We start from the raw sequence: 20,095 nt of genomic DNA on the forward strand, positions 1-20,095 counted from the left end.
AACTTCTAAGACTCCAAAATGTACTTGGATGTTAGTAAAGGTTGCTGAGTTCTAGACATATGCCTCTCCAACTTAAGAGGCTGAGAATTCCCAGGAGATCTTGTTAACATACTGATTGAGGTCTGGGGTGGGACTGGAATTCTACATTTCTAACAAGCTACCAGGTGTTGCCAAAACCATGGACCACACTTTGAGCAGCGACGCCCCAGATCCTTGGGTTGCTATCCATCTAATTTTACAACTAACCTGTTTGCAGGTCAATTTTGTGTTTTAAGTATGCTTGAAAGTATATTTAGCTAGCTTTAAGTGTAGGTTGCAGTGTATGACTTCTAAGAGGTTCTGGAAAAAATTTCGGCTGTACCTTCTCTGAGGAAGACAGGAAGAGATAGTTTTGAGTATTAACCTTCAATGTCTTCATCTTTTGTTCTTCAAAATGATATTTTTTTTTCTAAAAAAAGGGTGAGATTTTAGTAGTCTTAATAAGAATAAATTCAATATGAAGAAGGCATTGTTTCCTGAGTTTTTCTGAGGTATTTATATAAAATTCTTCGTGGTTTTGCTATCTTTTGTCTTGGCAGAGATGCGTAGGGGGAAAACTGTAGATTTCTAGTTTCTCAGAGCATGATTTTGTTACCAGATTCTGACCTCATGTGGGTAAACTTGGGTCTTCTTATTCTAAACAAGATTTTTTAAATGTATATTTGGAGTCATCAGCTTCACAATTAAGCTGATGAAATCACACATGTGACGCTACTAAATGTGTTTGCTGACTGTCTTGCCACATGAGTGTCTAGAAACACTGGGTTTCAATATAAACTGTTTTTTGACTGTGAGATGAGCCATATATCCATTTTGACCTAGCTGGGGGCTTAAAGCAAAGCATAGTTAGGGGTGCAAAAAAAAAAAAATAAAAAAACATGTCTACTTAACACTTCTAGGATTTATCTTAACTCTTGGAGATAACATTCAGGATGCACTTTGGTGACTTGAAGGCATTTGGTAGCACTGCTGAGGCCTTGGTTGCCTTCACAAGATTGGCTTGTAAAATGTTTGAAAGCCTCAAATTATAAAGCTGTAGATCTTAAATCGGATGAAAGCCCAATTCAGTCTGTTATTTTTGACAGTATCTAAATAGATTTAATTTGGCACACAGAGTATTTTATGCCTTGTTTCGTAGAGGGCTACTGAGATAAGAAGCCATCAGTTATACTTCTGACAAGTTTCTGTGATGGTTAGAGCCCCATGTTCATGAGCTATAAAATGGAATAAAAATGATTGCTTATTTCACTACGTATGAAAGAAAAACAGCATTTTGCATGTGCAAGTGATTTGCAAATGATAAAAATGCATGCCTTTGAAGAAATATCCTCAAGATTCACCATCGTGTAGCAATAGAGGGTTTTTTTTTGTGTGTGTGAATTCTTTGTAGGACTTTTGGCAGTTTCACTGGCTTCTATTAACTGTCACAAGCACCAGAATGTCTCCAAATATTGCCAAGTGTCTCCTAAGGGTAGAGAGGGGGACGAAGTGGCCCTTGATGGAGGGCTGTTGATTCAGTCCTGTACCTTAGGGCTTCTGGCAGGCTCTTGGTGGTGGTAGATGACCATCTCACCCTTTGATTAGGCATGCGAGCTCTCCCACACAGGGTCTGTACTTTTCTTCAAATAAGTAGGATTTTTTTTAACCTTTAACAATGCTCCTTTCTGGGATTCTCATCTGTGTCCTGAAACAGACCTTTCACAATAGGGGCAGCTGCTTTTGCCACCACAAAGTCAATATTTGAGTTGAAAAACTTTGTCTCTCTTAATCAGCTGTGACAGATTTCTTATTAAATCTCGAGTTTAACCTGCCTTGTTCCTATCACTTACTCATTGCTCCCTGGATTAGGGAAGAAGGAATCTAAAGCAAACTGAGTTCTATATTTTGTATCTCAGTACATGGGTAATTTTTACATAACTGATGTTTGGTCATGTGCATGTAGGCATATGGATATTTTTGCAGTTAGAATGGATGCAGTGGCTCATTAAAGGGGCTCATTAAACCATCATGAAAGAGAAAAAAAGTAAATACATATATTTACTCTTTCATGATGGTTTACTCCTACTTTTATGTACATCATTTAATGCTGGTTACAATTCCATCCTTCTTGGATCCATCTTTTACCCTCTTGAAGTCATTTAATTTTGAGCCCACTCCAAGGGATGCTTTTTGCCTGCTGTAAATTTTGGTGTTCCTTAAGTTTCCTTCTTTTGCAGGTCTTTACACACATCTGACCCCTCCTGAGTATCTATTCTCCTCCCAGAATCTTAACCTCTTACTTGTGCACTGAGAACTCTGGAGTCTGCAGGACCCAGGAGCACAATGCATGTCTCCTCCATCGGTGGCAGGGACTCAGGTCTTTGAGTCATTACCACAGCTCACAGTGTGTTAAGTCTAGGTTCAGTGCTTACTACACACTTGTAGGCACTTTAGCAAAACCACCTATTATTTAACAGTCAACCCAAGCTTCACATAACCTATGGAAATTCTTCTCTGTAGCAAAAAAGCTACCACATTTAGATGGAGTATGAGACAGTTGGCCCCCAAATACCTAGCAGTACTGAGCTAGGAAGCCAATCAGCTGACTGGATCACAGAGAGGAGAGTTAGTTTTCCCTGCAACTCCATTAGTTCACAGCAGAGGGTCAGAATGACGCTGGTGAAACCTTGTAAAAGGGCATACAGTTTCTGCCATTTCCTTCATAACCCACTCATTGGTTTCAGATCTTTTTATGTCCTTGTTGCCTCTGAATAGGGAGTGACAGTTTTTCTGGTGTGAAAAACTGGCCTATTCTATGTATCAATGTAGCTTTTCCTAGGGCTATCGACAACTTGAGTCTTGGAGACATGATTGAAAACACCCTCTCTTGCCTGTTAAGTGAGCTCTCTGCAACGTCATCTGGTGCAGCTGTTCTCTCATCCTGGTTTTGTATGCACGCTGGGCCAGCCTGATCTTCACTCAGCAATGCCAGAGCTCGTCTCTCCTGACAGTCGTCAGGGGCCCGTGTAGGCGACTGCAGAGGACGTAAGGAGGGTTGTTGCTCTCTGACATGTAAAGACATTCTGTCAAGCACACTCAGCCTCACAGTGGCTGGGCTTCTGGTGTGTAAACAGAGACTGCTTAATTACACAGGTCATGTCAATTAGTGTGACCCCAGTGTTTTCAAGAAATTAATCACCTTCTGCAGAGCTCAGCCATGTTCATACTATAAGGCAGGATGGAAGAAGCCTGGTAGAAAATCTGGTAATATATTTAAATTTACAATGGATGTTTTCTTTTGAAATCCCTAGGCTGTGGTTAGAGTAACAAACTTGCTTAACTGCGACAGTGGAGACAGGTTTCATTCGGTTCTGGTGGGTGTGGGGAAGGATGGAGAAGGAGGGAAGGTGGAGATACAAACAGTCATGACACAGGGAGAAATTCACTGTGACTAAAAGAGCCTGTTTCTTCATCTTGACACTAAAAAGATGCTAATGTCAGAGGATTGGGTTAAAGCCGTGTCATGGGACTGCTTTTTAACTGACAGGAGAAAGATCATTCAAGGTGAAGGTTTAAATCCTGACCCATAGCTTCTCTTGTTGGGACTGGCAGACCTAGAGTGGGGAGGGAGGGGAGCAAGAGCTGGGTTCAGGCCCTTGCTGTGGAAGATGTCACAACACCTGGAGACTGTAGAGTCAAGTACACATTTCTGAATTCGTTTTAGGTCTTCAACAGAGTTTTCCTGTAGACTAAATTCTTAATCACATAAGTGTATACATTTTAGATCTGTGACTATGGTATGTAAGAACATAGATGTAAGGTAGAATTATTTGTTCATACATGCATACGTTCAGCAAAACATTCACCTACTGAAGTAGGTGATGAGTCTGTGTTATGAAAAAAAAAAAAGAGAGCCTTTGTTCTCCAGGTTTTGTATTCTATTTTTTTTTCATACAAGTATTTCCATGAACATTTTGAATAGCTGTCATTTGAGGAGAAACCACCTGGTTATTCATTCTAAATTCCTACCAAAAATGTGTTTTTGCAAAAAATAATGACCTGAGTTTTGACTTAAACAGGCTTTTGTGATTTTGTGAATTTGAGGAATTTTGGAGAATTTTTATTATTTGTTTAAAAAGTCAGTGTTTCTCAATCCATACATTGTAGAGCAAATTCAGAAAATGTATGCTCAACCTCTGTTGTTTCATTCTGCTTTTAAGGGCACTTACATAAAGAAGTAAATATTCTCATCTCTTTCCCCGCTGTCCCCCACGCCGTCTTACATGCCCTGATATTGTTTTGACAAACAGTAGGTCTTGCAATTAAATCCTTTACCAACAGAATGTTATGAGCTGAGCTGCACTCACTATTTATACAGAATAATTTCAAGATGCGCTATGCTGATTAATTATACTGAAAGCAGCTTTAATGATAGTTTCAGAATTCAGTATTCATTCACATAACATGGTAAATACGAATGGTGAGTCTTCAACCTGATATATTAAACCATTACAGCTTATTGGGAAAATATGTATCTTGGCTTGAGCTGTATGCTGAGCCTTGGCAGAAATTATGCATCACTGAGGAATTCTCATGAATGGGATTGATGAGTGGCAGAGCTGCACTTAGAGGAAGAATATTCTTGGGTTTAGTAGAATTATCTTTGAAGAAAATGCAAAATATATTTAGGATAGCTGGACGTGTTTGGCTGGATCTGTAATTGCCAACAGATCCTGGTTCTGAGGAAACCTGTAGTTACTAAGACTTAGGAGGAAAAGATATTTTTACATTCTCACACCTTTTAAGCTGTAATTTGTAGAGCACTTGTTACATGTCAGACAGTGTTATTAACTGTTAATACATGCATAATCCTGCTGGTTTTTCTGCCAATCTCCCTTTAGTTCACTTTGTTCCAACCAAGCAAATCAGCCTTCCTTCTCTTAATTTCTCTTCCCCAAATACATCAAACCTCTTCTACCTTCAGCATCTTTGCGCAGGCTCTTCCATATCCCCAAGAAACTCTTCTGCCGCATCACCGAATGTCAGCATACTTCTTGTTATTTGGATTTCATTCAAAATGTCACTTCCTTTGAGATGCCTGCTTTAATTACTCAACCAAAAATTGCTCTTTCCTAGGCGTCCTCCCCGCTATTATTTACTTTTTTTTCCCTTCAGAATTTACCAATCTGAAATTTGGTGGTATTTTCTTTTATTTATTGGTTGCCTGGGTACAGCTATATTCCTAGTAAGAATTGAATGCCTTGTAGATGAACGTATGGACCGTTGTGTTCCTGGATACCTCTCCAGTAGTAGAATAATGCCCTGCATGTGGTAGATACCTAGTAGATGGGCAGCCTGCTTGCGTGATTCAGAGATTCAGCTAAGGTAACAGTGTAGATAGTTGAGGACCACACTCAGGACAGTCTCGCCCTCACCTCTGAGCTGTTGGCCGGTCTGCCATTTTCTTGTTCCTGACTCTTATAGTCTATGATTCATAGCCCTTGGTGAGTAAGCATGAATGATCATTGTATGTCTGGCTTACTAAGAAAAGCCAGCGAGGGCAGTTAAATGTCAGGGACACCAACAAATGTCACCACCAGTGTACAGATTCACAGAGTTCTAGATCACTACTGCGTTTTTCATGATTAGCACATGTCACCGTTCAAGAGACAGAAACTTAATCCAGTTTCTGAAGGTCTGAGTTTAATACAAGTGTCTCAGGGTTTAGGTGAATCTGCTTTTGCCTTCCATTAAGAAGAAATAGCTTTGCCTTGAAGCTTATGGCATGGGTTTAATTTTTTAACCACTCTCTTCTTGCAGCAGTTCCATTCTGTTACATCATGTAGGTTCGTGCATCCTCCATAATTCTTAATGAATACTTTGAATCTTTCAACCCAATAGACACTAGCAATCAATCCATATTAGTCAAGAATTCATGTATTTGAAAGATTTTATTTAGGAAGGAGGCTAGAAAGGAAACTTCTATCTGCTGATTTGTTTGCCTAAATGGCTGCAGCAGCTGGGGCTGACCAGCCCAGAGTCAGGGGCCTAAGAACCCTATCTCAGTCTTGAACCTGGCTAACAGGGACCATCTGATGCTTCCCAGAAACATTAGCAGGAAGTGGGATAATGAGCTGAGTTGCTGGTATTCAAACTGGCCATCTTGTGTGCAGTGTGGGCTTCCAAGAGGCAGCTTAACATGCTATGCTACAGTGCCCAATCCACGTCACGACTATTTTAAAGGATAAAGTTAAGACCTAAATAATGCAGACCATTAAGATAAATGATACTTAACCCATAGTCAGTCCCAAAGACTCAATAGATTTGTACTGTCACATGAAAGGCAGCGTCTGTCAGGGCTGAGGGCTGCCTTGGTAGCCTGCAGTTTCCTTTGAGCCTTAATCTTACAGCCAAGAGGATGTTTTAAAAACTCTTGGACCTAAATTTTCCAAGCTGTATAAGGAGGAGTTGTACAAATTTGCAGTGTGCTATCAGCTTGAGCACTCCTTTTGTTATTTTTTTCCCTCTGAACTCCATGTATAGTTATTTTTCCCATCTGATTGCATCTAGTAGGAATCACACTCTCTACCTGACAATTATTCAAAGCTGTATAAAATTGCCAGCCAAGAGCTTTTCATGTACACAGGTTATCCAGTTTCCAGCTCATGGAGTTGATGTGATCCCAGGTAAGGGAAAGTTACTGAGTATTTTGGTATACAGCCTGCTTGTGGGTGCATTTATGACTTCCTTTATTGTTGTCCCCTGTTACTACTTTTGAAAACTTGTGGTGGAAGGCACTAGTTTTGTTGATGTGTTGGGTCTCTTGTTACTTACATGCAATGACTGTATACAGAAGCATTTCAACAGGGAGGCAGGGTGGGATAAAAGGTTCTCTCTATAGCTTGGGGTAGATATTTAACCTTCTTAATGATGCCTGTGTCCCCAATCGGACCATACGAGTTTGAGAGCTGTCTCCGGTTTTTGATTCCAGTTCCTGTCACTGCAGACCCTGGGGATGGGCGTGGGGCAGCAGGATATGACATAGGTGCTTGGGTACTGCCAGCCACATGGGAGACCCGCATTTCTGTCTCCCCTCTCTGGCAGCTGCCACACTTGCTGTTGTAGGTATCATGGGAGTTTCTTGTTTGTGTCTTTCACTGTATCTTTTTCTCTCTGTGTCTCTCTGTCCTTCAGTCTGTTGAATAAAATTATATGTAGGTTTTGTTTTATAGGGAAGTGTTAGGTTTCCAGAAAAAATGGGTGGAAAGTATGCAGTTCTCATGTCCCCTCAATTCTTCTATCATTCCCTTTCCCGGTTTCTTTCATTACTAATATCTAGATTAGTTTAATGTATTTGTTATAGCTGACACTGACCTGCAAGTATTGATAGATTATTGGTAACTATTGTTTACACTACAGTTTGCTCTTTGTTGTGTGTGTCCTATAGCTCTAGACAAATATAAGAGGTTATAGACCTAGCATTATTATCTAAGCACCCAAATTCTGAACTCCACCTTTTAATCCCCACTTCGTCTTCCAGGCTCCTGGCACCACTAGCTTTTTTTCTGTTTCCACAGTTCTGCCTTTGCAAAGTACAAATAGTTGGCGTCATAAGTGTATACTTTCTTTGGGTTGACCTTTGTTTTTCCGTTTGGTAATATACATTTAAGATTGCTCCATGCCTTTTTGTGATAGTTCATTTCTTTTTATCACTAAATGATATTCAGTTATATGGATTCCTAGTTTGTTTATCCATTCACCCATTGAAGGACATCTTAGTTGCTGATGCTTTATATTTAGCCGAGTTCTTTATTGATAGAATTGACAATTCATATCCTGTTGAGTATTAACATTTTATAAAGTTACAGTGCAAGGATAAAATCAGGCTGTAGACCTTGATACAGTCTAGCTGTTTTATTCAAATTTCTCTAGTCCACTAACTTAACAGTGCACTTTTTTAGTTATGTAAAGTTTTTGTTGCATGTAAAAATTTGTGTATTCACTACCTCAGCTGACACAGAGAACAATGGGCATTTTACCTTCCTCAGAGTCTTTGCTGGAAGCCACACTTAACTTCCTATGGTCTAAATTTCCTCCTCCAGTAATGATACTAGTAAGATTACCCTAACAGCTTCATTTTAACATAATCAGCTCACAATCTCCAAATGTAGTCACATTCTGAGAATATACTGAAAATCAGGGTTTTACCATATAAATTTTGGAGGAAACAATTAACTTCTAATATTCATTAAGTAACCTTTTGTTTATGGCTTTTTTAAAAATATAGGGTGATTTACTACTCCTACCCATCTTTTAAAAATTTGTTTATTTTTAAATGAAAAGCAAATTTACAGAGAGGAGAGACAATATTTCATCCACTGATTCAGTCCCTAAATGGCTGCAGTGGCCTAAGCTGAGCCAATCTGAAGCCAGCAGTCGGAGGTATTTCCCAAGTCTCCCACGAAGCTGCAGGGCCCCAAGGCTTGAGCCATCCTACAGTGCTTTCCAGGCTATAAGCAGAGAGCTGTATTGGAAGTGGAACAGTCAGGACAAGAACCAGCATGATTATATGGTGCCAACACTACAAACTGAGGATTTTCTCACTATAACACCGTGTTGGCCTGTTACTTTCTGTTTTTTAAAACTCTGCATAATTCTCAAGAGGTTAACACAGATGGGCCCGGCGCTGTGGCGCAAGTGGTTAAGGTCCTTGCCTTGCACACCCGGGATCCCATATGGGCGCCGGTTCTAATCCTGGCAGCCCCACTTCCCTTCCAGCTCCCTGACTGTGGCCTGGGAAAGCAGTTGAGGACGGCCCAAAGCTTTGGGACCCTGCACCCGTGTGGGAGACCCGGAAGAGGCTCCTGGCTTCGGACCGGCATAGTATCGGCCGTTGTGCTCACTTGGGGAGTGAACCATCGGACAGAAGATCTTCCTCTCTGTCTCTCCTCTCCGTATATCCGTCTTTCCAATAAAAAAAAAATAAAAGTAAATCTTTAAAAAAAAAAGAGGTTAACACAGACACATGAATAGTTTGGTTCTTTGTTGTTGCTGAGTACTATTCCACAGAGTGTTGTCATGTTTTGTTTATTTCATATACTCATAGTTACTGCTTTTAAAGCTTTCTTATTTAGGGGTCTGTATTAAGATTAATATCAACAGAAGAATGGATAAAAAAATGTGGTATATCTACTCTATGGAATACTACTTGACCATTAAAAATCCATTTGCAACAAAATGGTCCCAACTAGAGGCCATCATGCTTGGTGAAATAATCCAGTCCCAAAAGAACAAATATCATATATTCTTTTCTGGCATAAGAAAGCCCTTAGGCAAACTACAAAATAGATATGGGTAGCCAAGTACATATATATACTCTCACAGATGAACAGCACAACGGAGTGGTGGTAGCATGCTGGGTTGTAAAGTTATGTTACAGTACACATTCTACTCCCAAAGAAGGGCTCCCATTGTGAAACACGTAAATGTATCTGTACCACATGATACTAGATACCTACCTTTACCCATACCTAGTACATCATACTACAGGTAAATAGGAGAAAGCTAATCTTGTAGTGTTACTAAGGAACTATACTACTGTAGTCATTTGGGGAATAATAGTATTTTAGTGGGAATGGGGAAGGAGAAAGAGGAGGGGTATAAGAAAACTACCCACAAAACTAATGTGGTAAATCATAAATAGCTATAATTAAGAAAGATTAATATGAAATTGAAGCAAACTGAAACCACAGAGAAGCCATGGAACAGACTAATTCAAGCTTGAATTTCCTTCTGCTGAGTTATGATGCATTAACATTGAAAATCAAGGTTTATCATTTTAAAATCATCATTCAAAATTAACTTGCTTCAGTGGCTTTTGTTTTGAGGGAGAATCTTGCTACCAAAATATTCAAAACTTGAACTTTGAAAATATTCTCATGGTATATAATCTGTTGTCTGGTTCCACAGTTATTGGAGAATTGCTTAAAGGTATAAATCTCAACTGTTTTGGTTTCTTTTGTCATAAGTCCTTCTTCCACAAGAGCTACTTTTGTCAATGTGATCTTCCACTCATGATCGAATTTAGCTGCTTGTGTCTTTTTGAAAATGTGCTCATGAGACAGAGGTTATGCTTCATGAATCTTAGATAATATAGTTAGGACGTACAAGGTCTCCTGCCTGACACAAAGGGAGGAAGGACAGTCTGAGAAATGATGGCAAGGGAATTCTAACCAAGAACAAAACTCTTGAGACAACTTCCTTCATGGGAACTATTAGGATCATTAGACTGCATTGAGTCGAAAGGTGATTTACAGACTAACTTCAAAGCAGTATGATTTCATTTAATTTTCAAGTCTCGAATGTAACAGGTTGATACAGCAAAATTACAGGAACTAGTGAAAATTGCAATTAATGGGAGGACTAAATGGTATAGTAATGTGTTGTGAGCACAAACGTCTTAAAACTTGAACAGTTACATTGAGTAATAGACACAAAAGAAATAGCTGCTGTATGTTTTGATTCCAAATAGTGGTTTATGCTTCAGCCTTGTGATAGCAATGAAGATGCTTCGGGTCATCAACCCAACACATTCCCTTGCACCTTATGTTTAGCATCACCAACAAAGCAACAGCTTCTCTTCTATGCTGCTGATGCTTCCTTGGTGCTGGATATGAACCAGGAGCCATGCTAACCACTTTAATTAGCTGAGCCTCACAGCAGCCTTATGAGTTAGGTACTGTTCATGTTCTGATTTGATAGGGACACTGGGGGCTTAGGGAAATTAACTTGGCCAAACACACATCAGCTAGGAGAGCTTGGGAGCCAAGAATCATAAATGTGCTGTCTGAGTCTTTCGAGTTCTGAATAATGGGGCACATAATAAATTTTAGGAGTATCTGTATCCAGAAAAAGATAAAACAGAGAAAATTCTGAACCACAGCTATGTGCTAAGAAATTAAAAACATCAATGTAAAATCTCAAGTCCATGGCTAGCTGCAAAATTCTTTCCTCCCTTTCTTACGGTCTTACACCAGATAACCTCAGTTGGTGGTTAGGACCCAAATAGAAGATACCATGGAACACACTGAATGTTAATAAGCATATCTCTGGATTGTGATGGAAATTTGATTATCTTTATTTCTGGAGGTATCAATTTGGAATCTTTATGAGTTAATTGGAACAATTTCTTTCAAAAGCAATCTAGAGGAGCACTGTCCAGTAAAACATTGTGCAGTGAGAGAAGTATTCTGTGTTTGTCCTGTCTGGTACAGTTGCCATCAGACATGTGTGGCTACTGAGTACCTGAGACATGGCTATTGAGATTCGACAATTGTTTACAGTGTTACTAACTTTGAATGGTTGTCTATTCAGCTAACGTTTTAGGCACTGCAGTTCTAGAAGGTAGATGTGCAATTAGAGTAGGAATTATAGAAGTCTCAGTATATTGCTCCTATATACTTATCATGTCTTTCTCTGGTTAGGGAAGTGAAAAAAGGGTATACGGAGGGCCAGGGTGATTGAGTCCAAAGGTAAAATCATTTCCTATGTTTATCTGTCCCAAATTCCAGCTGTTTTATTGACAAAATTTGGGCAAGCTGAAGATTTGGCAGGCCTGTGTGTCCCCTTGCCTGCATGAATGTGTCAGCACCTCATTAATCTTGGGTTCAACTGTAAAGGCCCTTTTCCCTCCTACTATAGGCCTATTTTTAAAAGGATACTCCAAAACCCCTTTTGCATTTTGCATATTTTTTAAAAATTACAAGTTATTGTATGGGTTAGTTTGAGCATATGTTTTATTTAAAGGTGTCCTGATCATTTCCAGATAGGAATGGAGAAAACTATTTAAAGGGAAGATAAGTTGTGTTTGAATTTTTGAAGACCCTGTTAACTTTTTATTTTATAGAAATTAAGAACCATGAGGATTATCAATATTATTGTCTTTGTTAAGTGATTCTATCACACAGGTGGCCCAGATGACCTTCTCTTGCCAAGAAAAGAAAAATATACTTAGTTTTTCCTCCCTAACGGTTTTTGATGTTGTTATTCAATGTAAGCATTAGATGTTAGTGTCTTTGATTCTGAATATTTTAAGCCTAAAGTCTTTAACGTGTGTGTTACAGGTGCATGGTGAGTTGTCATAACTTTTTCGTTTTAAGACAGACATCTTAGAATAACCACTTTGTGCGTTTCCTGACACTGGAAACAGATACCGTTGAGATTCCTTTTATAGTTTCTTTGGCTAACGACTCCAGTGACCACTCAGTTGTGGTCTTGTAGTAAATCAAAATTTCTTTGAAAGACCCAGTTCTGTTATATAATTGTCAGTGTCCTATAAAGTCATCTGGCTACCTAAAAGGAGAAATGAGTTTCTGTTTCCTTGAATAATATTGACTCTGCCACTGCACATAATAGTTCTTTGAAAATAAAAGAACAGATCATTTTTCTCCTCTTAGAATTGGCCAAGGCGGAGTTACCAAGCTTCAGGCTGTGTCAGACCTGGTTAGTCAATGTTGAATAAAGAGAGGAATCACTTTGCAGACTGCTGTGTGTAACTTGTATGTAGTCCCATGAATCATTGGTTTTAGGTGGAATTTTAGGTTTCACAATAGCTAAGGAGAAAAGAAAACTGCATCCCTGAATGGTCTCTGTTGTTACTATACATTTTAATAAGTGTGTATCATGAGTGATATGGTCACGACCCATAGTTCATCTTATCTTTGGGACTTAGGAAAAGAATTTCTCACCCTATGTTTTCATTATGCATTTATGTCTAAGAAAAGGATAGTGAGATGCTTAAATATAGCCAGGCAGGTGGGATGGGTGTCCAAGGATTGAATACCTGCCAGGCAGGCTTGCTGGTTCACAGCCTTAGGTCCATGCCCGACCTTCTCCCTCTGCCCTGTTATGGTGGTGAAATTGCAATATTGCACAGAGTCTGGAAGTCAGTGTCCCCGTTAGACAACTTGGGGAAAAGGCTTCCGCCTCTGAAACTAAGGCTGACTCTGTGCCAATCCTTGTAAAGCAGTTCACCTCTTCAGAGGCTAATGCTTCTCAAAACCGAGAACAATTACAGCTAAAGTCTTTCCAGGCAACTGGGGAATTGAGCAAAAATAAATCAGAAATCCTCAGCCTTCGCTCTGGAGGCTTGCCTCATTATGAGAGCAGCTCTATTAGCCCTCTTGCCATTGTCTTTCATTTCTCAAGTGAGGTGATTCTAATTAAATTAATCTGCATGTCAATCTATCGGTGATCAATCAAAGAGCCTGAGGTTTCCCCTATGCTGCAGGGTGCTTGCGGCTGACAGGGGCTGATAATGGAGGAAGAAATAAACTGTTGAGCAAAGTTAATTAGTCAACATAATAGGTGGATTAAACGGGAGCTAGCTGATTGCTGTTTCCCGTGTCAAAGCATGAGGTGGGAGCTGAAGCTGCAATTACAGACAATTATTATATTTGGTTGTAAGAGGTCGCATGAATAAACATCTCTCTGTGGGTTTCAGCTTTAATCCCCTCCCCATTTACTGTAAGGAGAAGTGTAGGTCATTTCTTCTCATTGTTTTAGTCAAAGTTCTGCAAGACAACACTTTGGCTGCTGTCAATTCTCGCAAACTTGATTCAGAGTCACTTTATGAGATAGACCCAGTGTCTGAGCTGTGCCTTGGGCCAGTCCCACAATGGCTTTATTTCCTTTTAATTAGCGTGGATTTTGGTGAGAGGGGCTGATAGGGATAGTGATGAGGTGGCTTTGGTCTGACTAGCCAAACTATACTGGGAAGAAAAAGGTACAAATAACAAATTTGAAAAAGACTCAAGAAAAAAAAAAGTAACCCAGCTCTTGTGAAGCATCTGTTTCATTTTTCTATCCTCTTAACCTTGACACAGCAGGGAAGAAATATTTGAAAAGATTCAAAAGATTTTTATTTGCAAGATCAACTGTGATATCTTTTTCAGTGTCTAAACTGAAGGGTAATTTAGGTGAAACACAACCACCCTTGTATAAAAAATATGCTAATAAAGATCCTCTTGTTTAAATTATGGTTAACAGTGTACCTTCTGCTGTATAACTATAAACTGTGCAATTTTACTTAAAACTGCATCAAAAGCGTTGCATGCCAAAGACCCACTCATCAATAGCTCCTCTTGTTAGACTTTTACAGCATACGCGCCAGTTATTATGCGAAATAGCTATGTAATTTTCTTCAGCTCCCAGCTGTTATTTATTTAACTTGAGTTTATTACCCGCCATGCTTTTATATTAAAATGTTCATTCATTTCTCTCTCACGTCTCCAGGTCGTGGTGTCTACAACAGTCAACGTGGACGGCCATGTCCTGGCAGTCTCCGACAACATGTTTGTGCACAACAACTCTAAACATGGGCGGAGGGCACGGAGACTTGACCCCTCGGAAGGTACGCCCTCTTATCTGGAACATGGTAGGCGAATCATTTTCATTGGTTGGCATTGTTACTTTAACTGTGAATTAATTTGGTTTCTTTCTTCCACTCCACCACATTTTCTAATTTGTTTCAAATTTCAAGTGCCATTTTGAATAATACTGATCTTCTGGGGTTTTCTTTCTTCAAAATGTGATGCTGAATGTTTGAAGACAAGTATCTGAGGTCTACCCCAACCCCTTCTTGCTCATTGCCTGGTTCCCTGCCCTGAAATAGACTGAGAAAGAGAGGAAGACATGGACCACAGATTTAAGTTTTTGTGCCTTCTGAGTTTGAAGTCCAGATCAAAGATTCCTGTGTCTTGTGCATAACTCTCCCCTCATCACATGAGGGGAGATGGATTTTGGTTCATTTTGAGAAGTATGGCTAATCAGTGCTGCCTCTGAGGTGACTAGAGGAAACCAGATAAAAATTTGAATCAAACAAAGTGAATGTCACTTGGATGAACCATGTGTTGGATTGAGAACATGTCTGGAGTTCTTCGTGCTGTGTGTGTATGTAATATAATCCACTCTTCAGTTCTCTGCTCATCAGCAGCCATCCACAACCGAGACCTTGCTGAGCAATAGTCACCACATCACACTTTATCTCCATTCTCCTCAGGTTAAGCGTTAAGTCATTGCAGTCATTTCACTTTCTAGTACACTGGGTTAGCAGGATTCTTCTGTGAGCACTACCACACGGATTATCACTTGATTGCCTAATTTGTCCATGGGCTATAAGCTGTCATGATATAATTGATAAGATAGAAAATTCACTTTCTTGCCAATATTCCAACTTAATAAACATCTCACTATCATGACTTTTTTCTTCTCTCTCCCACCCCTGCCCACACTTGAGTAATGTACAACTGATACTTTTTATTAATTAGCCAGATGTAATGCTCTTAGGAGAGCTTCTTTATCATATCCAGTTTCACAGTCCTTCTTTTTAAAAACCATCATCTTTCAAAGCTGCTTCTTTATGGTTTCATTAGTGCTGAGATGGGGGGATTTACTTCTTGCAAGAGGCCACTTGAAGCACCTGCTCATGATTATATTCCTAGTTCCATTTCTGTACTTACAATTATTTTGGATTCTCACCCTTTTCGTAATATCACCCTTTTAATATACTTGGAGTCACTTAAGGTATTGCACAACTAAATATGTTTAGTTAACAGAAGGGAAAAAGCAAGGAAATCCTTATTTGGTACATTTGGAGAGCACTGATTTAAGAACTGAAGTTATGTTTTGTTTGTTGAGGTGGTCACTGTCCAGTCTGGAAACAGACGACCCCAGTTTGAAGTTTGCTGGGCATGAATTCAGTTCTAGAGATGCTCCACATGCAGCCCATACCCAGCTCCTATTTCTGTCCTCATATAGCCAGTAAGATAGCTCAGGATACTTTGGAAGCCATCCCACCAATCAAAAAAAAAAAATCAAAGAATATTCTACCAGAAAGAATGCCTGTGGAAAGGGAAGATCAGTTCCACAACTTTCAGTGTGATATGCATGACAGAGCCCTAAAACTGGTATCCAAAATCCTAAATTCAAGTTGTCATTTTACTTGGCACTGTGTCTTTGGACAGGTCATTCTAGCTTTTGGGATTCTTGGTTTCTTCTTGGTGAAGGGAACATTACTATCTGTAGGGTGTTGGATAGGGATAGATGATGCCAACAAGGGAAGTAGACTAGGTGGAGATGGAAGGCAGGCCAGAATATATTCCCTCAGCTTGATAGGGGCAGAAGTACCCATCGGGCAAGATTTAGAACTCATCCAATTTTTTATTGCTGGTGAATAACTACAAATTTTTGAAGTACTAAAGGTAGGAAAGGAGGAAAATTAAAGTCACTTGGGAAGAACACAGCCTAAGGCTAACAATTTGATCCAGAGACCTCTGGATTAAAATGTTCCTATACTTTCTTTGAGCCCAAATATTCTCTCTTCTAGTAGGACATATTAATAATTCAGCTGGGATATCTGGCTAAGTTTTAAAGGCATTTATTCTTCTACTCTCATTTGCCTATCTAGAATTAGCCATGTTGTTATTGAGATGCTATTTAAGAAAATGATGAGATTTCATTATGATTGAATTGTTCAGCTGGCATTGGCAATGGTAGATAGGTCCTGATTTCTTTAGTTCAGATGCCTCTTGTTCTCCAAAGCCTGCTTTCCCTTATCTCCCATGGATTGAGAAGATAAGACACAGATCCTTAATGATGACAATAGAGGAACATCGAAATCAGCCTCTCTGCTGGGTGAATCAGCAGCTACTCACAACCACCCACTCATTTAGGTGCTTCAAGCTAATACATAAATATCTACTGAGCAGAGGGTGGCTAACCCTTTTATTAGAAATGTGTGGGAGTGGATTGAGATGCTAATTCATGTTGATTGTGTCATACTTCAGCTTGTGTTTGAGAAATCCTATGTAACAAGGCCCAGTTGAAGGCTTACAGAATCAAGTCTGACCCCTCGGCCTCTCCACTCCCAGCTTCACCTCAAACCGCTCCTGCAAGGTGAATATGTAAATCATTTTTACCCCTTGCAACCTTCAGGAGCCTTCATTTTACCCATTCTGAACTTTTTACTGTCTCATTTACAGGTAACCTGAATTATTTTGAGCTACTCTGCACATCTCTATTTATATCTTGTTTGCCAGACAATTGGAGGAAAGTTCCCTTTGTGGCTCATCTTGGCGCATTTAAGTAGAAACATACTATGGGTTACATTCATGCCCAGTCCTCCCTATATGACCCATGGACTCAGAAAATACCTATCTCACATAAATGGGCCTGTATTTCAAATATGAAACTTGACAAAGCCAAATTTATCTCATAGAATCCTGTGTGGTCCAAAGAGGGTGAATCCTGGCACTCTGTAGCTCATGGTAATTGCTCTCCCCCCACAATTTTTTTTCCTGCATTCATAAATACTGAGATTTTCTTTGGCTCGATATTTATGGGAGCATTTGGCTTGCAAGGTTTTTTGAGCCATAGCTTTATGGAAGATGTGTATTTGTGCAGCAAGGCAGCTTCAAGATGTAACAGCTCTTAGGGTTTTTGAAAAAGGCATGGGCTTAGGACCAAAGGAGCTGAATGCTTGCAGTCCACAGTAATGCAGCTTGTGTATGACAGATTCCTTGGCACTGTGTGCTGGGGGGACTTTGCAGGCCTTGGGGGGATGTTGTTATTGTTCTGAGTTTCAGGTTGTGTTGACTTGGATTTAAAGCCAACAACTGTGGAATCAGTTTCTCTACTTCCTCCCCTGTGGCAAAAGCAATGCCCTCTGGATGCCATAGTGCAGGGACCCTGTCAGCTTGCATGTGCTAACACTTTATTATCTAATGATCTAATATGCAACAAGGCAAAGTGCCGGTGCTCATCATTCTGACATAGAATGCCGAGAGAAGTGACTAAATTACTTTATGTACCATTAGCGCTAGCAGCTATGGTGAACTTACCGGCAGCATTTATGCAAATGCCCATGAATACACGCTAGTGATTTTGTCAGGAAGCCATTTGACAAGCAGTTTTTTTTTTTTAAAGGGTGTGTGTGTGTGTGTGTGTGTGTACATATATATAATTCTGGCATGCTTGTACTCTTCTCTTGTATTCTGGTTTTTGAATAATTATAGGATTAACCTGACTCTCTGATCAGCAGGAGCCTTTTCTAGGATAGAGGTTAAGCTCCACCTTGGTGTTCTGTAGATCTGGGTTTTTGTTGTTACAAATTTGTACAGCCCTCATATTTATTTGAAAAAAAAGTCAGTGGGATGGCTTGTCAAGAATTTTTAGTCAGTGACATCTTTATCTTTCATGCATTCTGACCTGAGGTGCTACTTATTTTACTCAAATGTGTATGTTTCAAAAAGTACACCAATTTTTCTTAATGGAAAATGATTGAGATTTAGCTTTTGTGAGCATCAAATATGAATGAATTAAACTTTCCTTTAATGCAGCTTTAAAGATTGGCACATGTGGATGTTCCAGATCCCCAAATAAACAAAACAGAAGTGGGGGTGCTGTGGCCCAACTAAAAATATTTGGGTGAATACTGAGTGTTGATGGAGTTGTTGGGCCCCTCCCCTTGGTGTAATTACATTTTTAGGAAAAGAGAACCAAGTTTTCACCGCCACCAGTTAATTCTTATGTTGGAATCCAGCTGTTCCTAACAACATGATCTTATTCTCAATCTTTATGCACTGCTTTAGATCCACTTGTATAGAGCCCCTTTGCTGTTGTCGGTGGCCCCTTGATGTCCAGTCCTGCTGACCACTCAGCTGCCATTCAGTTTGTTGTTTTATGCACATGTGGAGAAAGCTGATTCAAATGTAGAGAAGTTACTTGTAGAGAAAAAAAGGGCTGCAATGATAGGGCCTAAGCCAGTACTGGAGTCTGGAGTTTGGGTCATGATCCAAGTCTTCAGGTGAGTAGCAAGAACTTATTTGAGCCTCACCACTGTCTCTGGGTATATATATTACCACAAACCTGGAGTCAGGAACTAAAGCACAGGTACTCTGATGTAGCACATGAGCATTTTAACCACTAAATACTGGTCTCGCCACAGACTGTAATATTCACAGATTTAAAATTTTCTTTTATCAAAATACAATTGTCTGATAGTTTCATTTCTCATGAAGTTTTTAATTGCCCAAATATTACACTAGCAAACCAACTTCAACAAAATGAAAATTGATGATAACTAAAACAGGGAATATATGATTACACAAATCTGTCTCTTTCTCCTTCCCAAGCTGAGCAGTTGCTGAGTTGCAGTTTCCGCTGAACAAGGAGTTAGGGAAGTAGGGAAGGTCATCTCCTTTCCTGCCCCACCTGTATTTTACAGAAAATGAAAGTAGGACCTAGGGGTGTAACCCCCTCATTCTCAGATTTGGCTCATTTGCCCTCAGAGTCCTTTCAGTGATCTTTACATCTGCCCATGGCTTGTGGGTCAGCACAAATGAATCAGGGTTGCATAGCTTCCTGATCTTTGGATGATATGGTATTGGAGGCCAAATTAAGTGGCCCAGACTTGCTTCCAATCCCTGTGAGATTTCCAAGAAACATTTACAATTGTGTCAACTTCTTGACAGAAATGTACATAGAAGTCTAATGTCAGAGTGTGGCTGAGGCACACAGCAGCTCTTCGCATAGTTGCTTTGTTGGGAAGGATCAGCTAAGCCCACTTAATGCAAGAGGAGTTCAGGAAAGGTCCAGGTTAAGTAGAACAATACTAGAGCCCTCTTTGTGACTGTGGAGGCATATTACAACTTACCAATTGATTTTTCCACCTGAAGAAAGAAGACAGATGGAAGAACAGAACTTTAGGATTAAGTAAATCCAGATGTATCATTAGACAGAACACCCGCAGTCCAGATTCCCAAGCATCAAGTCAGGTGTTCTGTGTTTGAGTAGTGAATAGGCCTTCTGTCATTTCCTTGAAGGAAGACTGATGTCCATTGTGCTCCTCAAGGAATTCAAAAGGCAGACGAGACACCAGAGTCCAAATACTGGGGACCCCATGGTAGCTCAGCTTCAGGCAGATCAAAGAACTCATGAGCAACTTGCAATGATTAAGAAAATAGCACATCTTTATCTAAATATAGTCACTCACAGAATTACTGTCAAAGAGAAGTATATT

The 20,095-nt window shown here is 39.8% G+C and overlaps 1 protein-coding gene across 9 annotated transcripts in view; it reads left to right on the plus strand.

The window, feature by feature from the left end:
- The window catches only part of EBF1 (EBF transcription factor 1), a 390,172-nt gene that overhangs the window by 244,669 nt on the left and 125,408 nt on the right, over positions 1-20,095 (plus strand). For 5 of the 9 annotated variants that reach the window (XM_040987460.1, XM_040987517.1, XM_040987725.1 and 2 more), the window contains one exon: positions 14,311-14,428. In XM_040987460.1, coding sequence (XP_040843394.1) covers positions 14,311-14,428 — 118 coding nt within the window. Of the gene's footprint in view, positions 1-14,310; positions 14,453-20,095 lie in introns of all 9 variants that reach the window. The other 4 variants (XM_040987314.1, XM_040987396.1, XM_040987644.1 and 1 more) reach the window with 1 other exon arrangement.

The sequence above is a fragment of the Ochotona curzoniae genome, unplaced genomic scaffold, assembly GCF_017591425.1.
Source record: "Ochotona curzoniae isolate NIBS_2020 unplaced genomic scaffold, NIBS_Ocur_1.0 contig_1, whole genome shotgun sequence".
In the NCBI taxonomy this organism is placed as follows: domain Eukaryota; kingdom Metazoa; phylum Chordata; class Mammalia; order Lagomorpha; family Ochotonidae; genus Ochotona; species Ochotona curzoniae.